This window comes from Rhopilema esculentum, chromosome 17 (genome assembly GCF_057945365.1).
Source record: "Rhopilema esculentum isolate cy_ngs chromosome 17, ASM5794536v1, whole genome shotgun sequence".
NCBI classification, from domain to species: Eukaryota; Metazoa; Cnidaria; class Scyphozoa; order Rhizostomeae; family Rhizostomatidae; genus Rhopilema; species Rhopilema esculentum.
Genome location: NC_142831.1, coordinates 3,616,067 through 3,635,141, shown reverse-complemented (window position 1 = coordinate 3,635,141; position 19,075 = coordinate 3,616,067). Strand labels below are relative to the sequence as shown.

The 19,075-nt window shown below is 36.0% G+C and overlaps 1 protein-coding gene across 3 annotated transcripts in view; it reads right to left on the bottom strand.

The window, feature by feature from the left end:
• The window catches only part of LOC135693364 (phospholipase D1), a 24,573-nt gene extending 5,498 nt beyond the window's left edge, over nt 1-19,075 (bottom strand). Inside the window, exons 1-24 of one of the 3 annotated variants that reach the window (XM_065211936.2) lie at nt 18,929-19,075; nt 17,808-17,999; nt 16,694-16,838; nt 15,167-15,502; nt 14,688-14,780; nt 13,840-13,878; nt 13,310-13,423; nt 12,880-12,918; nt 12,253-12,363; nt 11,257-11,340; nt 10,180-10,375; nt 9,694-9,793; nt 9,224-9,312; nt 8,606-8,917; nt 7,937-8,050; nt 7,487-7,594; nt 7,036-7,124; nt 6,473-6,528; nt 5,139-5,249; nt 4,468-4,535; nt 3,896-3,965; nt 3,453-3,526; nt 1,665-1,805; nt 1,058-1,105 (exon numbers count right to left, since the gene is read on the bottom strand). In XM_065211936.2, coding sequence (XP_065068008.2) covers nt 1,058-1,105; nt 1,665-1,805; nt 3,453-3,526; nt 3,896-3,965; nt 4,468-4,535; nt 5,139-5,249; nt 6,473-6,528; nt 7,036-7,124; nt 7,487-7,594; nt 7,937-8,050; nt 8,606-8,917; nt 9,224-9,312; nt 9,694-9,793; nt 10,180-10,375; nt 11,257-11,340; nt 12,253-12,363; nt 12,880-12,918; nt 13,310-13,423; nt 13,840-13,878; nt 14,688-14,780; nt 15,167-15,502; nt 16,694-16,838; nt 17,808-17,994 — 2,724 coding nt within the window. In that variant the 5' untranslated portion in view covers nt 17,995-17,999; nt 18,929-19,075. Of the gene's footprint in view, nt 1-1,057; nt 1,106-1,664; nt 1,806-3,452; nt 3,527-3,895; nt 3,966-4,467; nt 4,536-5,138; nt 5,250-6,472; nt 6,529-7,035; nt 7,125-7,486; nt 7,595-7,936; nt 8,051-8,605; nt 8,918-9,223; nt 9,313-9,693; nt 9,794-10,179; nt 10,376-11,256; nt 11,341-12,252; nt 12,364-12,879; nt 12,919-13,309; nt 13,424-13,839; nt 13,879-14,687; nt 14,781-15,166; nt 15,503-16,693; nt 16,839-17,807; nt 18,000-18,697; nt 18,835-18,928 lie in introns of those variants that run through there. The other 2 variants (XM_065211855.2, XM_065212006.2) reach the window with 2 other exon arrangements.

Sequence of the window (19,075 nt, the reverse complement as noted above, 5' to 3'; positions counted from 1 at the left end):
ATTGCAGTGTAAAAGAGAGTTCAATGAGCATAAATGATGGCAAGGTTCAGCAAAAGTTCAGATCTCAAAGAAATTGATAGTATCGCATGTTGACACAGCCGTCTTGAAAATCTTAAAAATATTTCCCATAAATAATTAAAGCCTATCTAAAGGCAAATGTTTTTAAAGTAATGGCTGATGAAGAGCTTCAAAAGATTTTCTTACATACGCTTATTGTGTAGAACAGAATGGTTCTAAATGGCAACTCCGAGTTTCAACATCAATATGATTATTACGAAAACTGTTCAGGTAACATCAGGCAATGTAAGAAAGTGCTAAAAAGTTGAGCTTAAAACCTAAATAGTATTAATTTATGCTGTTATCATTTCAATCTGAGAATTCAGTTCATTTGCATACAAGTACCTTCAGGCACAGAACTGGAAATAGGCAGAAGGGTAACTCTCGTCGGTTCCTTGTTTGTAAAGCTTAAGTCGACAATAATAAGGCCTGATCTGAGTTTCTTTATTCTCTTCTAACCTCGATTTCTTTAGACGAACTTAGCCATGACAAATTATCATTCATTTATGAGATAGTAAACGAATTAAGATACATACAGTCGAACCTCTAATAGCGACCACCTCCGATTAGCGGCCACCTCCCAATAGCAGCCACAGACCTTCAGTCCCAAACGCTTATGAATGTTTTTAGCAAACCTCCGAATTACGGCCACCTCCCATTAATGGCCACCAGGCCTTGGATCTCAAAGTGGCCGCTATTAGAGGTTCGACTGTAATTTGAATTTGTTGAATTTGTTCACTGGGGCATTTCGTTTCAATAAAGTTGTCTACTTTCATTCTTATTTTAAATTTCCCCGGCAGATACACGCTTAGCCTCGCATAAGTTAACGCATGCGCTAGAAATTTTAGGCTTCGCCAGATGGACAGGAGTTCCCCTTCTGCCTCATTCCTATTCTGTGCTTTAGGACTGGCGCCAAGTTACGTCATTATACTCCCCAGCTAAGTTTATTTGATGCTGATAGTGTTACTACAGACAATGGAAAAATTGATTAACTTTTTACCTCTTCGTATATCTTGGTATTTTCTTCAGCTGCTGTCCTCCAAAAGTTCTAAATTTGAGATTTAAAAGACTTCAATATTTGTATAGGTTTAACGTAGATTTACTTACAATATATAAATATATATATAGGCACTAGTTCTGGCATAATGTAGAATGCGAAATAACAGATAAAAATAAATTGACTTAATTGAAATACTCAGTTAATCTGCCAACGGTAAGACAGCACAGTTGGTCATTCATCATAAGGCCCTTCGTATATCGATATTCAAACTTTTATACAAGGCAAGTTGCTTTTTAGCGGATACCGAAATCCCTACGCCTGTTATGGTTTACAAAGGGATGCGTAAGAGAAAAGGTTGACATTAAATGGTGTGCTTGGGACCATAAGACACAGTGGCCTAAACTAGCTTCTTATTGCTCACACTGTGTGAGTACTAAGTAGGGCTAAGTGCCGACTGATCAAAGATTGATCTTGGCTATGAAATTATATAATCGTGTGTGCAATTTTCAAAAGAGCAGGCAAAACCATAAAATGCAAAAAATCTATTTAATTTGACTGTTTATATGTACCAAGGGCCTACAGTGGGAAAAACAGTGTCTTTACTTACAATCATTTCATCCGAAATCGGGTCAGCAACACTACGTTCTGTGTCCGACAATAAGCCGAGATGTTCCCTGAACAACCACTTTCTTAGGGTATGGGCAAATTGTCCTGCTTTGTAGTGTTTTCCGTCCATTTGTGAGTCGACCTATGAAAGAAAGGATTCGTCAGTAACAGTTTGAACAGATATACAACGCCAATGAAACAATTTATATGCACGATCATTGGGATTGAAGTGCCAATCAATCATAATTCGCACGAAAGTCTATACGGTTTAATACGATAGATAAACTAAAATAAACAGACTATTGTGACACAACTCTGAGTTTCATATGTAAACAATCATCAGGTGTATAATTCGCCAATCAATCATATTTTCAAAGAATTGCTTGTTATTACGTCATGTACATAATAACAAGCAATAAAGTATTCTGGCTGGAAAAACCGAAAAAAGAGATAAAAAACATTTATGACTGTAAACAATGCCTTGGCAGAACAGCGCGTGAAAATGGCATTGAAAATAGTAAACATTTCACAACATACTACCAAAAGCACAACATAATACAACAAACTTTCAAAACACACTATTTTGACGTTTAATACTCTGAGGAGTGTCAGACGAAAAAGCTTTTAGTAGTATGTTGCAAAAAGTTTGATTTTTTAAAAGCCATTTTCTAAGTTATGACTTCATCTCACAGTGAAAATGAGGGACTCTTCAATGAAAGGAACAATTCCCAGTTCTTAGGATAATGATTGCTTGATATATGGCCAATCGAATGGGCAATTGATCCTCTTGGTATTTTTCCATTCACATCCAGATGTATCATTTGTTGTTTTTGCACCTTATTTACATTCCAAACGCTGATGGGTGTTTGACATGGGAATTTCATCGTATAAACGAAAGAAGTGACTAATCACTAAACCATTAATTTTTTCAAGACAGTTAATCGTAAAGACAATGTGATGCAGAAGATATCGAAAATACTCGAATTGCCCCCCTTGTATAAGCCCCTTTGGATTACATTAGTCTAAAAACTGCCGAAACTAAGGACATGTTCACATGAAGTGGGCTAGTTTCTGCAGGTGAGATCGTGTTCGCAAGTGTTTAAATAAGGATGCCATTTATCCCACTTTGGTGGGATGGCCTCTTATTTGAAAATTGTAAATGAGGCTTTTTTAGTTTTTGGCGCCACAGTATTGGATATAAGTTTTCCTCAATGGCGAATAACAATTGAATTCCTTTTCTGACCGTTCAGTTATACTTTATGCTCGGATTCATACGTTACACGTAATTCTGATTTTGTGTTCGATCTATCAAAAGTATGTGGTCGATATGTTAGTGTCAGTTCAATTGAGGAAACGTTTGAATCCTCCAGGTTTCTGTACGCTTTTAGCAGAAGAGCCCGAACTGTGTCTGCTGATTCATACGACATTATCATTTGGTTTAGTTTGGCGCCAACTTTCTCTACGCAAGCGCAATGACTTTCAGTGAGTGGGGTAGCCCACCTGATTGCGTTTACATGGACAATTTCCATTCCACCTGACGCGGATCCCAGCTGATGCGGATCCCAGCTGATGCGGATCCCAGCTGATGCGGATCCCACCTGTCCTTCTCGCGGATCTCACCTGAGCGGGCTGGCCCATTCTCCATGTAAACGCAAATACAGGGAGCAAAGGAATTTATAGAAAGCACGGACCCCACTTGAGTTGACCAGCCCACTTCATGTGAACAGGCCCTAACTAGCATCCAGGGGGAGCAGGGGGGGGGGGGGTTCAACTAACTGGAGATGCATACCATTTCCGTATCCTGAACAATGATTGCAATTTCTGAATCTCGGTTCCCCAGCATACTCCTGTCGTTGATGTTTGCTATGAAAATTCAAAGAATCAGCTACATTATGTGAGATTTTAACAACTGGCATTAGGCATTTTTTCAATTTTTGAAAATTTTGAAAAGCACGCTGAATTTGAAGAATGGAAAATTCAAAGCACGATTGACAAAGAAATCCATGATTCCCTCTTACCCGTATTTGTGCCAGCGGGGGGTGGTTAAGACTGTTGAAGCTGCTACATTCCTACAATTCCTTGAAACATTTTTAAAACAGAAACATTTGATCTGGAAATTCTTACCAGGCATTACTTATTCAAAATCATCTTTCTATCTTTTTGAACAACATTGTAGCAATTTTCCCTTAAGAAAGATTAGATAAATAATCAATAAATAAAAGTGTCATTCACCTGAACCAAGTATAACAAAACGATCATCGACAATCATCAATTTGCTATGAACGTAGATTGCTTCAGTAACCTACAATGTAAAAACTCCGATATAACATGTTGGCGAGAAGTGAAAGAGCAAGAGTTGACCGTATCACAATGTATTTCTTTTCACTTTGAGTGAAGGAAAGCGACCACAGAGTAGCATGACTAAAGTTAGCAGATACATGTACAAAAGAGGCATGATTACAGAGGCTACAACGTGCTAAATGTTGGGATACAAAATGAGCTGGAAATGAAACTCGTATTTCAGATATGAAAAGTGACGTTTCAGATGATGGTTTCGTAGGTTTTGTTTCCAGGTGCCAAAAATTTCAATAGGCCAACATTCAAAAACATTATTTCACTATATATTTCAAAACTCCAGGAGCCAAATTTTGAGAAAAATATCCCATAAAGTTATCACATAAAAAGGAAAGATTCTGTGTAATTGAGCACCAAATGTATTATGATGGAAATGTTGGCGGAAAACCTACCCACAAAAAGTACATGTTAAATTGCAAAGGAAAAAATTACAAGCCTTTTTCACCTACCAGTTTTCCTTGGAGGTCTTCGTAAGTCCTCAGCCCATGAAATCGTATGTATTTACAAGGATCTTCCACTGTAAGACGGAAGATCAACGAAATTGGTTACCAATTAACATATGTTTTTACATCACAAATAAAATTAAGTGGCGTCTAATGGCGAATATTTTGCGAAGTTTGCAAGTCAGAAATTCATTCGCATGTTTTGCCATTTAATTTTTTCTTGAATAAAAATATTGTTTATAAAGTTATTCAGGTTCAGAATCAACAAACTTTTAAGAATACAGTAAATCCTCGAATTGGCCTCCCTCGAAAAAGCCCCCCCCCCTTGAATAAGCCCCCACCCTAGAACTACAAATTGTCAATAAGCCCCCCTCCTTGAATAAGCCCCCGCTGCTACCGTAAATTCTCGAATTGGACCCCTACATTTGATAATTTTGCCATCTGAGGTTGTCTATGGCGTTTTATTGAATAACCACAACAAATTCATACTTTTTGTAGTAATTAATTAAATGCTCATAAAGAAATTCCTACTGAAATAAACGAGGTCTTTTAATAATGTCTTCTAAATGTCTACAATAATTTCATAAGTCCCCCCTCGTATAAGCCGCCCCTCGAATAGGCCCCCATTCATAAATATAAAAAATAAACCTTCACAATTTAAAGTCATTACTTAATACCTCCTTTTCCTTTAAGCAATTCGTAAATAGATTCAGGGCTTCGGCAGATGGTCCTGTAATTCCAGTGCTCAACAATCAGCTTTGCTGAGCCACTTGGCTGGCCTATTTCACCTAGACATGATATGTGACGTCAGAACTCTGATTCTCTTTATCGATAGTATAAAAGGATTTGTGAGAAAAAAGAAAAAAGGACACAAATCTACGACTAGTTTTGTACACTGTGCATATAATATTTACTTTAATAATAAGTGGCAAATGCAAGGGGAAAGGAAACCTTTTATCATGCTCCCCTAAAGCTATGTTTCTGGAGAGCAAAGCTCTCTACCATTTACCACAAGGCTCAACATATCCAAATGGAGGCAAGGGAAAATCACCTAAATCTGAAAACTATGCAAATCTTCAAGTCTTGCGAATTACGCACTAATATATCAATCAACGAAAAATATCAATCGTTTGAAAGCATAGTATAGGTGAACACGTTTGCCAGTAGCAAGATACTTTCCTCATTATATGCTAATAGCTGATGTTAAAAAGGAAAATGACACTAAATATCAAACACAAAGGCTTAAGGAACCCCTGGCAATCAATCAATTTTGAAAATGGCTTTGAAAAAAACATAGTTTTGAGTAAATGTAGGCTCCATAAAAATAGACGTTCCATTTGGTTGAAGAGCAGGAAAAGGAGGCGATTCGAAAAGAGCGAGGTAGAAGAAAAGACGTGGGGATTGTAGGTCAAGAAAAGGGACTGAGTTTACATGTAATCATCGTTCGATTTTATTTGAATGTTCACAGTGGATAAAGGAGGATTCATTATGTGGTTTCTGCCAACAGTGGCAATGTAAAGTTGCTTGAACGCGCCAGCAGGCTGCATAAACTAAAGCTTTTCGTCTGGCACTCTTTAGAGTCTAAAACGCCAGAACATTTTTATTTTTTGCAAAGCCATTTTCAAGTTTTGTACCACCAAAAAATGGTTAATCCTTACAAAAATTCTAAAGCCTATATAAATCCTTAAACGTCCTTGAATTTATTTACTTTGTACAAACTCAGCTTTTAGGCAAACTACACGTTTACCCTAAGATGTCACGCCTTCGCAACATCCAATTTTCCACAATAAAAATGTTGACGATCCTTCTTCCTACCCCCGGAAAAACAATCAAAACATATCAAAGTATTAATTGCAGCTTGTAGTGCTATCTGGAAATTTTCTCCTTTTAATAACTGATGGAAACAATAAAGTTATGTTTTGCACAAAAAGCCCTTTTTATTCGGAAATTTAAAAAAAAACCTAGTCCTTCAGGCTGTGAATAACAGAGACTATTACATAACATCGCTTACCTGGAAAGCAAGGCAGCAATGGCATCACAACCAGCACTAGGAATTTCTCGTCGTTTCTAAAAATTTTTGTTAAAGAATTCATTTCGGAATGTGATTAGAATAAAAACATGAAAGATTACGTTTCCTCCATACATTTGTAAGATAAACTTTTCATTTCTAAGGTGCCACGCCTTTTAGCCTTTTATTCTCCACCGTCTTCCCCTCCCTCAACATACACAGTCCTTTGCCATAAAAAACTTAAACACCACGATCAAAGGTTACAATGATGGCAACGCCATGACTCAACACCCTACCCAAGTTCTCAACACCAGCTAAATTCTTCTCCCCTCTAAACAACTTTGATTACTTCATTAAATGCGTTTATGCGACCAAAATCTGTCAGATGCTCACTGGCATCCATACATCATTGAAATTTAGCAACAATGCAGGTGTTCCAGCAATTCTGAAAGGTTTTGAGCACTAAGACGGCGCTTTATAGGTTTTAGAAGTTTGAAGAAAGGGCAGTTCATAGTTCAAATGGCAGCAACAAAAAGATAGCAAAAAATTCCAGAAATCGAACTTACTGGTGAGCTTTGACTATTCTGTCAACTAAGGCATCCCCAATTTCATTGTATACATACTCTGACTTTAGTGATGTGATGAAAAACTGGTTCTGTTAATAAATTATATAATGATTACAATATGAAACTTTGGTCTTTGCTTTTATATACCATTAAATTCATATTATTGTTGTTATTAACAATGAAGATGGCAATAATAAGATCACTTCTCTCTAACTGATACAATGCTTTTCATAGCTAAATAGAGGACCCTCATGAGAAGCACCCTCGAGTGACTGAGGCCATCCTCTGTAAATATTTGTTTTATTATTATCATTTTTTTTATTATAGGCGTTGAACCAATTTATACTGACTTATTCAAAATACCTTTGAAAAGTAAAAACAGCCTGAACATGTAAATGAGACAAATACAATGTAAGGAGACAAGAGAAACTTTAAGAAATTTCAAGGCTACCTCAATGTATATGAAATGTTTTGAATTCCTTATTGTCTCGATGTAGGCTTTGTGGATTGAATCTTCAGTCGAAATTCCTGCTGACCATCGAGACGCAGAACGAAGAATCTACAAGACGGTGGCGAGCTTAAATAGAATACTAAAGTAAGCTGAGAAGAGTATGGGTATAATCAGAGGTAAAGCAGAGGTAAAGCAGAGCTCGGGTTTGAGCTCTAAGCTACTTCCTTCTTTATTTGGATCATCCGATGAGGGTTCTTGGTTTACTTGTAGGGACCAGCCCTCAAATGGATCCGAGCACACGTTGCGGCGTTGAAAAAAACCTTGGTATTGCCTATCTGCCACTATGTTACTTAAATCAAATCTACTAGCAAAAGGAAAAAGCAAACTGAACAAGGAGCTGTTCGAGAAACTGATTACGTCATTATTCAGGTCAGAACAAATATTACAAACCTGGCAGTCGGCAACAATAGTGTTGTTAGCATCGAATGGTTTAACATCAGGAACTGGGCAGTATGACCGCGGTAGGAGTAAAGGATATCCTTCATCTTCTTTGGCCTTAAGCCTCTAAAAATGGAAAAGTCAAGAAAATAGCATTGGGAATACACCTATGATTGTGTTGAAAGAATCCAAAGTCCAAATTCATTAGAGATTTTCATAGCGCTTGAGAAGTTTTCATAACATGCAAACTTGTTAGGGGATATTTCAAAACATTTACGAAACAAAAAAAAGGGATTCATCTTCGAAACGAACAATAAACAGTGTCACATCTTGCAAAGACAATTTTCATTAAGAATTTAATTTAATTTTGGCCAAGAATAAAAAACTGAAGCAAAATTCAGCACAAAAAAACTTATTCAAGAAAGTGAAACAGAGAGCTGGTTTTGAGAAGTAGCCAAACTTTTTGGCATAAGGATATTAACAGACTATCAACCAGAGGCGTACACTTGATCAAATATTGGGGGGGGGGGGGGGGCAAGCCTATTGTTTTAATAAGATGACGTCACATTTCCCATTCTTTTAGAACAAAAGATCATTGTCCTCTAAAGTATTGGGGGCGGTCGCCCCCCCAAGTGTCCGCCACTGCTATCAACTATTTTGTTTTTAATTTGAAATTTCTACCTTGGTGAAGTTCCATCTCTCGATGAAGTGTCTTCCAACATCTCTGGCAGCAGCCCCGTAAACAACAGCAGCGATATCATGCCAAGGCATTCTAGGGAACAGGTTTCTGTCGATTGAATCTTCAAAAGGCTTGTGTAACTCATAAAAGTCTTTCAGATATGGATTACAGAAATCTTTGCCGATGAATAATTTTGACTGGTCAGTCTCATCGGCTCCATCTACCTCTGCAGAAACATCACCTGAAGACGATGATGCTGGAATCGCGCCAAATGCATCGACAAGGAATCTTGACATGTGAGCAATAGTGCTTTCCTGTAATACAAAAACATCGATGAGCATAATTGAAGCAAAGGGAAGAAAATCAATGACTAGACCCAATAAAAAGGGGATTAGGGATACATGTGTTATAGGAAGCAATCATTGCAGCTTGTATAATGTTTTTTATCAGAACGCCTTGACCACTGTAACAACTTTGTAATTGTACAGCACTACCTGTGTAAAATTGTGTAAAAATGAAAATATCGTTGGTACTTTCTGAAAAGCAGGGCTTAGTTCACAGATATCCATAAGATTAAAAAATGAATAAGGAAATACATAAAAATAACAATTGATATTTACAGTCTTTGTCAGAAAACTCGGTCGAGCAGAACCGAAGTCTGTAAGGGGGTGCTTGTGATTGTCCCAGCGGCCAAAGCATAAATCAACACCTACAAAACAAAGACACCTTGGGAGATATCCTTACAGAGGCAGCTAGATAAATAGTTGACTTAGATAAGGTTTAACCTAAATAATACAAGTACCATCTCATAGAGCTTTTTTCTCAGGAAATGGAGAGATAAATCATTAAAACGGGATAAAGTCGATGATTATCTTCTGCGTGCATATCATCTTCGTTTTATTAACCTAAAAAAATAAAAATTGAATATACCAAATAATCTACATTTGGGATGATATAAATGCCCAGAGATATCAGATAAATGACCATAAGGGGCCATTTTGTTCTGAACTCTTTTGAGAATGTCTCAAAAATAATGAAGAAATAATACCATAAAGGAAATTACAGTCGTACGGTCTACTAACGAACTCACCTCCTAGAAAAGCAATCTTTTGATCAATACAAACGATCTTCTCATGGTGTGCCCATAAAAATGTTCCAGACCCAGGTAGATGATCAGGATGTCGAAGGACCTGTGACCCAAACAAAAGGTTTTTGACAAACAATCGGGAAAGATTTATTAAGAGTCGTGCTGAAAGATAAGGAATCTAATTTTGTTGATGAAATGAAAATTCAAAACAAAATACACCGATCACCTTGCTGGTCAACTAAATTCTCATTGGGTGACTTAAACAATGGGACGTTGTTGTATGTTCCAATCAGCGCTCTTTGCTTGGGTTTCTCAAATATAAGATTCCTCCTGTAGTTTATCTTCAACCAACAAAATGAAGTATTGGTATTCAACCTTTCACGTCATAACCTTCTTTGAAGTAAAACACAGATTGCCAGTTGCTAGGAGAAAGTGTCATGAGAACGACAAAATATGAGAAAGAGGTAGGAACTTTAAACTGATTTTTACCTTGACATTGCTTTCGTGAAGGCTATGGAGAACTTGCTTGCTGTAGTTACTGTCAATAGTTAAAGCCATTTCTAGTTCTTTATACATTATCACATAAACTCGAACTCCGTTGTGTGCTCTTTCTTTCAGCAACAAGTCAAGTCTCCATTTATTCATGTCTGTGACTGGACGTTTCAAGTGAAGCTCTGGGCTAAGCCTGCAACCAGATTAAAGTGTAAATTTATGATGTATTTGTTTGAGACCGACTTGGTTTTGGGGATGAAGATAAGTGTAATAAATGCTACTAAGGTTCAGAATGCAAAGAGTTGACAAAGGCAAAGAAATGCTAGTCCCTGTAGCACAAAGAAACTTGCTGAAAACTGTTTCAATCTGTTAGCCTGAAAAGAGCGTTAATTTAACCGTTTTAGCCTGAAAACAGCACAAACTTAATCAACCTCCAGGCTAGTAGCGCCAAACAGATAACGCCTGAACAAAAGTCAAAGGCTATTCCTACCAAAATTTTAGAGATGCAGCTATACTCACCTTTCCTCCCCCCCCCCCCTTAATCATCCTAAAACCATTCTTAGGTAGAGCTGGCTAATATCTTACAACCAATTTCAGAAAGAAATGCAAAAAATATCAGCTCGGGCGTGTTTAAATGAAAGCGGTGAAATGAAAGGATAAATTTCAGCTCAGGCGGAAACAAAAGAAGCTAAATCTATTTAATTCATTACAAGAGAAGCTGAACATCTTTACTCTACTCTATATATTTAATTATGAAAATAATGATGAGAATTTTAATGTAAACAAAAAGGAAAACAAGCAATGGCCTAAAATTTCAGCCCGTGTTGAAACGGGTTGAATTTTACTTATAAATAGCCTCTAAAAGAAACAAAAAAATATCGAAGCAGCTAAATGTTTGAGCAGTATAAACAAAGAAACATGGAGCTTAAGAAAAACTTTTCTTCTGAGAAGAAAAAATCACATTAAAGCTCCCAAGACATTCTGATGATTTTACATTAAAGTTGTACTGAATGCAGCATGAGTTGAAGAAAATGAGAAAAAATCCATAACCAATGTCAAGGACTGAAAACTAACCACCAATCAGTGATGAAGATTTCTTCCTCTGCATTTGTAATTGCATCAGCAACTTGTTCCATGTATCCTTGAGCATCCACAAACCTACAAACAATTATTAATTATCATGTTCAGATAACCATTACAGAAATACTTTTCTGCATTTGTAATTACGAGGATGGCCCAGTTGTTAGAGGCGCTGACTACAGACCCAAGGGTCCGTGGTTCGAGTCTCTGGCATGACCAAACTTTCACCCAGTGTGAGGAGAGTCGCCAGCTCTCTCTAATTCCAGGAATAGGAATCATGAGGTGTGGTCACATCGAGAGGAAGGACCAGGACACAGCTCGATAAGCATAGCTTCTCAGTGTCCTAAAAACTACCTTCGGATGCTAGGTAGAAACAAATACAAATACAAAATACAAATTACATACTTTACACATTCTAATTAAACCAATATTTGAAATGCATTTGTAACCCACATATCCTAATTGCAATACGTCGTCTTTCTTTTGAAATTATACTGGTATATCTAATCAACGTCTGCTAAAAAATATACTGTCGAAATATTATCAAAGAACCTTGCTCAAGTCGAGAATCAAATATAACGAGGTATAAATCTAGGATTTGTAACTCGCATGTTGCAGTAAAGTTCAGTAATTACAAAAAAACTTCTTCTGAAAAACAGATATCTGCTCCTCTAATAAAACAAAAAAACATTGCCTTTCTAGTGCAATCGTGAAAAATTAATGACACAGTAGTAGCAAAATTTATTAATAGGAGGAAAGATTTGAACTATACCTAAGTCTAAGTACACCTTACTCTAAGACATGTGACTTCCCACGAACTTGATTTTGCTAGCCAAGGTTCTCATTAAAGGCATTTTAAGGTAACACAGGTGAAACAAGTTGCTGCTAGCAGACACAGCAACATAAAAACAAATGTTCCAGGCGCAAATAAACATTCAGGTGCAAAAATGAATATTCATATTAATAACAGGCGTAATTCAAAAAAAGTACCATTGAACTTTGTTCTCTCTTCTCACAGGGGCGAATGAGTCATGGTGATGCTCTTTCAGCCAATCAGAGCCTGAACCAGCCATGGCTTTTGCAATTGCAGTTACCCATTCTCTGATAGAAATAAAAGAATTGAAGTAAAATATCTGTGAGTAGAGATAACTTGCATACTTCAACTCTTAAATTCTTAAATTCTCTAAACATTACGGAGAAACGAACATTTTTTGTTATGTCTATCTTCAAGAAATAGTTAGATGCCCTTAAAGTGATTATATCCTGTAATTATACATGCAAATAAGATTATTTAAAGGATAGTTTCTTGATTTGATAGTATATTTCAGATTATGGAAAGGTAGCTTTAAAATCACAAAGGGTAGGCTGCAGTGTGGACGAGCCTTCTCCAATAATTAAGATTCGATTTACTCTAAATTTTTAACACGACAATGACCGGTCGAATCTGGAACAATATGACTCGTTAATATCACTAAAAATTTGGAATGAATTTGTTTATACTAAGTTACCCATTCAAGATCTGCATACAAAGCGAAAAAATCTCAGTAAATCTCTCAAAATTAAGAGGTTTAAGCTGAAATTTCGGCCTTTCCTAAGAGTGAAAGAATCCGTACATACCTCGAATCCCTTTGCGATTGACATTTGACAGTCAAATCCCTGCAAAATTCCACATAAAATTAAAAATCTCAAATATTTATCTTCGACTTTGGTGAAAACTAAATTTTACTACGTAAGCCAGCTCATACCCAACATGAACTGGCATACTTTCACTTATCATTGTAAAAATTAACTTAATTCACTTTAACTGATTCTAAATTACTTTCACTTGTGAACACGTAATCTTTTAAACATATAAACATGAGTGGAGCAAATAAAGAATCTTGTGGAGCCACAGAGATAGGAGATATATACAATAGAAGCAACAAAATCATTAACTACAGTTACTCAAGCCCACTGTATCGATGAAATGAAAAGGCAAACACTAACAGGTGTACACAAACTGAATACATAATACTTTTGTTAGTTTGATAGCTCGTATTAACTATACCTTGAGTCGTTTGATATGACAAGCCCACTCCTATGACCACTGTGTTTTCTGCCGGACTTAACTGTAAAGTTTGAGTCGAACAATAGAAGGTCTCGAATGATTCTGGTCTTTGGACTAAAAATAAAACAAAGATTAACAGCGGTTCAGTGACAACCTTAGACGAAAATCTTTAAGAACTTAAAAGAAAAACTCTGCATCTATCAAGTGAAGGCCAGTCATAGTAGAACTACTCTTATCAAGTTTTCCGTACAATGACGTCAATAGATTTTTCACATTCAAAAATTACCGAAGGCTTGTTATGTTCTTGAAAAAGAAACTTCAGTGTTTATCGCGGACAATTCACTTAGCCTCTTAAAATATTTTATGGTGTAGAATGTTTCCCAGCAATTATGAAAAGCTAGCTTGCTAAGAACGAAAAACAGTCAACTGACAAACGTTGTATTTAATTTACCGAATACATACATTTTCTAAATCAAAGTAAGACATCAAAATGCATATAATTATTTCGATTGATAAACGTGAGCACCCACTTCAGATATAGAACATAACTGTCTTTGAGAGTCAGCCATCTACGAAAAAAAAGTTTGTTATAATGGGGTGAAGATGCCTAATACAAGGAAAAAAAGGTCAGGCGAAAGGACAATAAACAAAATTAAACTCTTATTTCTTCAACTTAATCGTTGCGGCGACCAACAAATGAATTTTTCAAAGTTTTTGTTCAAAAAGCAGAGTCTTGAAAATTTCTTCAAGGAGCAGATCTTTGGCATTCGTTGGCAGCTTCAATATACTGGAAGCTTACTGAGGAGAGAAAAGTAAAAAAACCAGTTCTTGGAAGCAAAACAGCGTTGAATCTTAGGTTGGGCCAAATGATTGGACAAGATCTCTTACCATCAACCTACAATCACTGCCAAAAGTCTTGGAACACTAACGTCAGTTTTCAAAGGCAAATTCAGCCATCCCCCTCTCCCAAAAGCACAGAGCAAAGTATTTGCTGTTCCAAGTAATTTTGGCAGTGATTGTATTTTAACGAATAAATAAAGAAAGTATCTTGCAAATGGGGCCTGCCAATGGTTGCTTGATCTACGCATTTTAATGATGCTGTTCATAAGATTTAAAAAGCTTTGAGCTTTTAAGGGGAAGGCGATGCAGTGCCTTTTCATAGGATCAGAAACTGTTGGTTGTATCTAAAGATTTGATACCTACAGGGTGTTCTGATGACTCTCGGCAAGACCTGTAGCCTTTCTACAGAAGATGAGAATCTAACTGTTACATCGTGAATCTTCTACCTGTCTGATTCAATTTTTTATCATAACTTCAAAATAAAAGCTGAAAACACTATAAACAAACAATGATAGTGCAATCATCACACGTCACTTACCGTTCATTCCAATGACAGCTTCCACAATTCATGCAGCCGCAGATTCCTGCTGCAGCACGGCGGCCTCCAGCCCTCTTTTCAACCATGGACTCTCTAAAATGCGGACCAAAATATCATACTTGATAACTGCTCGGTAATCAAAGTTCTTGCAGTTACCATGTACTGTAAAGAAAACTTAATTATTTATCATCACTCTTTATTTATCAAGCGCGGTATCTGAAAATATCAGGTTATCATAAAGATACCAGCGAAGAACGGTGAATTTAATCACTGTACTTTGAATTTATGCAAGAACGTGCAATCACCAAGAGAATGAGATGTAGATCCGTGCATTTCATTTCTTAGCATAAGAAGTGTTTTGTGATAAAGACTTTCTTTCTTTAATCAAAGTTTCCATTCTTCATTTGCGATAGAATAGATTAAAGGATGATTAAAGTACCAGCATTAATAAGAAACAAAAAACGGGCTAAACAATTTACTTCTTCTTTTGCCCGCAGTCATACAGAAAAGATGCAATGCTAATTTCAGCGAATTCGAGAACTTCTTTTTCATTTCTGATTTCATGTAGATTGAGTACACCACGCAGGTACTTCTCTAAAGCTCGTTTCCGCTTCTCTAATTGCTTTTGTCCAATCACTGCTATCTCAGGCCTTCTTGGAAAGCTTGGCAACTTGCATTTAATCTTTTCTCGTTTAGTCGTTGGGAGTTGGGATGTTGCTTTGGCGATCACGAGTTCAGTATGCAGCCTTAGAAAATGCCTGTGTCGTCTTCTTATAGTCCAATGAAATCCACCGTGTTGCAACTCGATTGTGTAGCTGATAAATTAATATTGAGGGTAATAAAAGACTTTCAGTTTTCATTCCTTTAGAGTCACACAAGTATAAAATTGATATAAAATTCTGCTAATCTTTGGTCATCATCCAGCGTTTTCCACTAAGGGTTGTCAAACGAACAGCACTTATCTATGCTATGTTTTTACTTTCCCATGCTTTCTTCAAACAAAAGATTTAAAAGAGAAAATTACACTAGCTTGTAGGCATGGTAAAGAGATGGTGTCAAAGATATGTTGGCTTATATCAAGAAAGATAAGTAGGTAAGGAAATCATAGATAAACACGGATAACGTCCAAACTATGTTACTGTTAATAAACATTTAAGACAAGCATTTTGTGTATAAGATACATAATTTACAAAAATTGGAGTAGCATAAGCTATTTTCAGCAACAACAAAAGAAAGAAATGACATACACATTTATTGTTTCAGTTTCATCTAGCCTTGGGTATGTGGGTTTAGGAAACACATTAATAACCAAATTAGTAACGGAATGACTATCAAACTTTCTGAATTCCCTCTGATTTCAGAGATTAAATCAGGCAGCTAAGGAAAGGGTGTCGTCAGCCAAAGTACATTTCTCTATTTCATTACCAGAAAATAAAAAGGATGTATTCAATGACAAAGATTCTCCATCAAAGAACCTTTTTGCTACTTTTACTTGTCTAATCTTAAGATAAATTGTATCATTTTGGAAATGACAGGTGCCTTTTCAAGATCATTTTGATTCTCTAGACACCAGTGGGAAATCAAAATTTGGCAACTATGAAAGCTACAATATCATGAAATAAATTAAAGAAGTCTATCAAGAAAAAAGCAAGAATTAAGGCAGCAAAAGCAAAATCAATATTTGTGGACTGTGGTCTGTCAAGAAAGTTATTACTACTCAAGGAAAATCTATTATGAGCAGTGGCGGACACCTGGGGGGACGAGGGGGGTGATTGCCCCCAATACTTTAAAAAGTCAATGGTCTTTTGTTCTAAAGCAATGGGAAATGTGATGTCATCTTATTAAAACAATAGGCTTGCTCCCCCCTACATTTGACCAAGTGCCTGCCCCTGGTTATGAGGACAATAGAATATTGCTAAAAAATACGGGGCCAGCTCCTCATGCCGTCTTCAAAGTGCACATATTTATCACACAATAGCTACACACTTAAAAAAATGCCAACTTACAGGTTTGGGTTGAGAACATGTGACCTTGGAGTTCTAATCAATTCTGTTACTTTCACTTTGACAGGGATTCCAGCCAGGAAACAGTCAATGTCATCTTTATTCTTTTGAAAAATTGTGGCAACCATGACCTTCTTTTCAACACCTCCTTAAAAAAATTAATAAATCTTGTTACAAAAAAATCACTAATAACATGAACTAATGGGTTTAGAATAGTTAAGAAGAAGATTGAATTTAATGTCATAGATGTCCCTCAACAGTTTTTTATTAAGATCATGTCATCTCAAAGAATTTTGCAAAACCCATCTAAATGTGCAAAACTATTTAAATATGTTATAAAGTGCCAGATTATAGCCAGTTGAGCACAGGCCAATCAAATCACTATTATTTGATCTTAGATCTAAATTTCATGAACCTGAATGCTTCTTAAATGTAATGCAACTTTCATTGTCATGTCATTGCAAGCTAAGCATTATTGGACATTGTTTGGTGGAGAGAGACTTGGGTGCAGATTAAAAATGGCTGCAACCATAAGTCTGAAATTAAACTATCTGAGTCAACTGCAGGAAGCAAATCAGGTAAAGCATAATGATTTGCTTGTCATAACATTGCAAGCAAGTTGTGAAAGTAAATTGTCAGAAACTCTAGCTAACTGATTTTATATTATTGTTTCCTTTGTAATCCGTATCAAACAAATGTTACTTACTGTAATCATATGCATCCTTATCAAGAAATTCAGATATAGCCAGAGACAATTAATTGATAAACAAAGATAATGCAATACCATTAAAAGCAGACCAAAAAACCAAAGTGTTCAAAAACAAAATCTAATCTTTCTCCAAAAAAACCTTGTATGTAATTGAAATATGTGCATTGTTAAAACTGGTAAAGAAAGAAGTCTTAAATGGCCAACCATTTTTCCAATTCTATTGTCATGGTCGAACTGATAAAATTGACAGCACTAACATTTCATTTCTTTTTTCTTCTTTACCAAAAAAACCAACAAAAGGTATATCAAACGAAACACTTTTGTTTCCCTCATTATATGGGCATAATGATGTTCTGTCAGTTTTTATAATTAATGTGTTTTTAAAAGTGAAGGATTAATGAAATTTACCCTCAATGTTATCATCATTTTCAAGCTCATCAATTGATGTTAAACTTGAGACTGATGTGCCACTACGTGAATTTGTGAATGATCCATAAGTGTTTGTATTTGACTTCACGGTCAGTAAAATCTGCTTTATTTTCCCACCATCATTTGGACTAGCATTAGTAGCCTCTTTGCTTCCTTCCTCTTCCATTTCTTCTGAAGAAGGATAAAGAAAAACAAATAATAAGCATAAGTTATTTTCAGTCAAAATAACTTGTAGCATTGTGAGTTAATCATTGAGTTATTAAAACAATCAATTACATAAATCAACAAAAATTGAAATTTTTATTCTCTAGCTGCTTCCAAGTTTCTTTGAAAATTAAAGTCAAAAAGTTCTTTATCTTAAATATTCAAATTAATCTGCACAAAAGCAAATATTTTGTTATGCAGTTTGAAAAAAAATCTAACATCCTAAAATCCTATTAAGAAATACAAAAAATAGCAAATAGCTCAACAAAATATAATTTCAGTATCATTTATTCAAACCTACTTAAACTAAGTGTTGGGTTCAAATCATTATTGTTATTCTTGTGAAATTTGCCCCTATCCGTTTTTTGAGCCTCCGCCTCCCTCCAAAAATTCTAAACAGTGTTGGTTTTTTGGATCACTTAGCTAGCCATTTACTGACATTTCAGGAAACAAATTTTCATTTTAATACTTAAAACATTTCACATAAGTGACCTTCATTGCAACGTGTTAACTTAAACACAATAAAAACAAAAACTTGTCGTGCTGAATTCATGACGGGGCCTAAAGCGACGGCTCTTGAGAATGGGAGGGGCAAACCATCACCAAAAATTGCTAAGACATTTTAAAAAAGCTTCATTAGGCTGAGATAAAAGTTGTTAACATACTTAATAAAATAAATTCTTGCAATGGATAGTGTGCAACTGTCGACGAAAATCTGCATTCCCGGATAAATTTTTTGGAAATCTTATTTCCAACTCAGCCAAGGTCAACCACAGGGTTACAAGAGGTCTAGTTTTCGCCCTCTTCAGCTCAGTACAAAAGTTATTGCCAAGCAACTAAAAATTCTACATATTTCATATCTTTCATATAAAATACCATGTAAAAAAGTTACTTACTTTTTCCTGTGAACCAAACATTTATTCTATAAAAAGCATCTTATGACTGGCTAATCGCAAGACTGTTTTGAAAATCCTGGCTGTGATCCGGAGGAAGGTTATTAATCAACACAGTTACATTAAGGAAGGAATTACACAGTGGCTGGC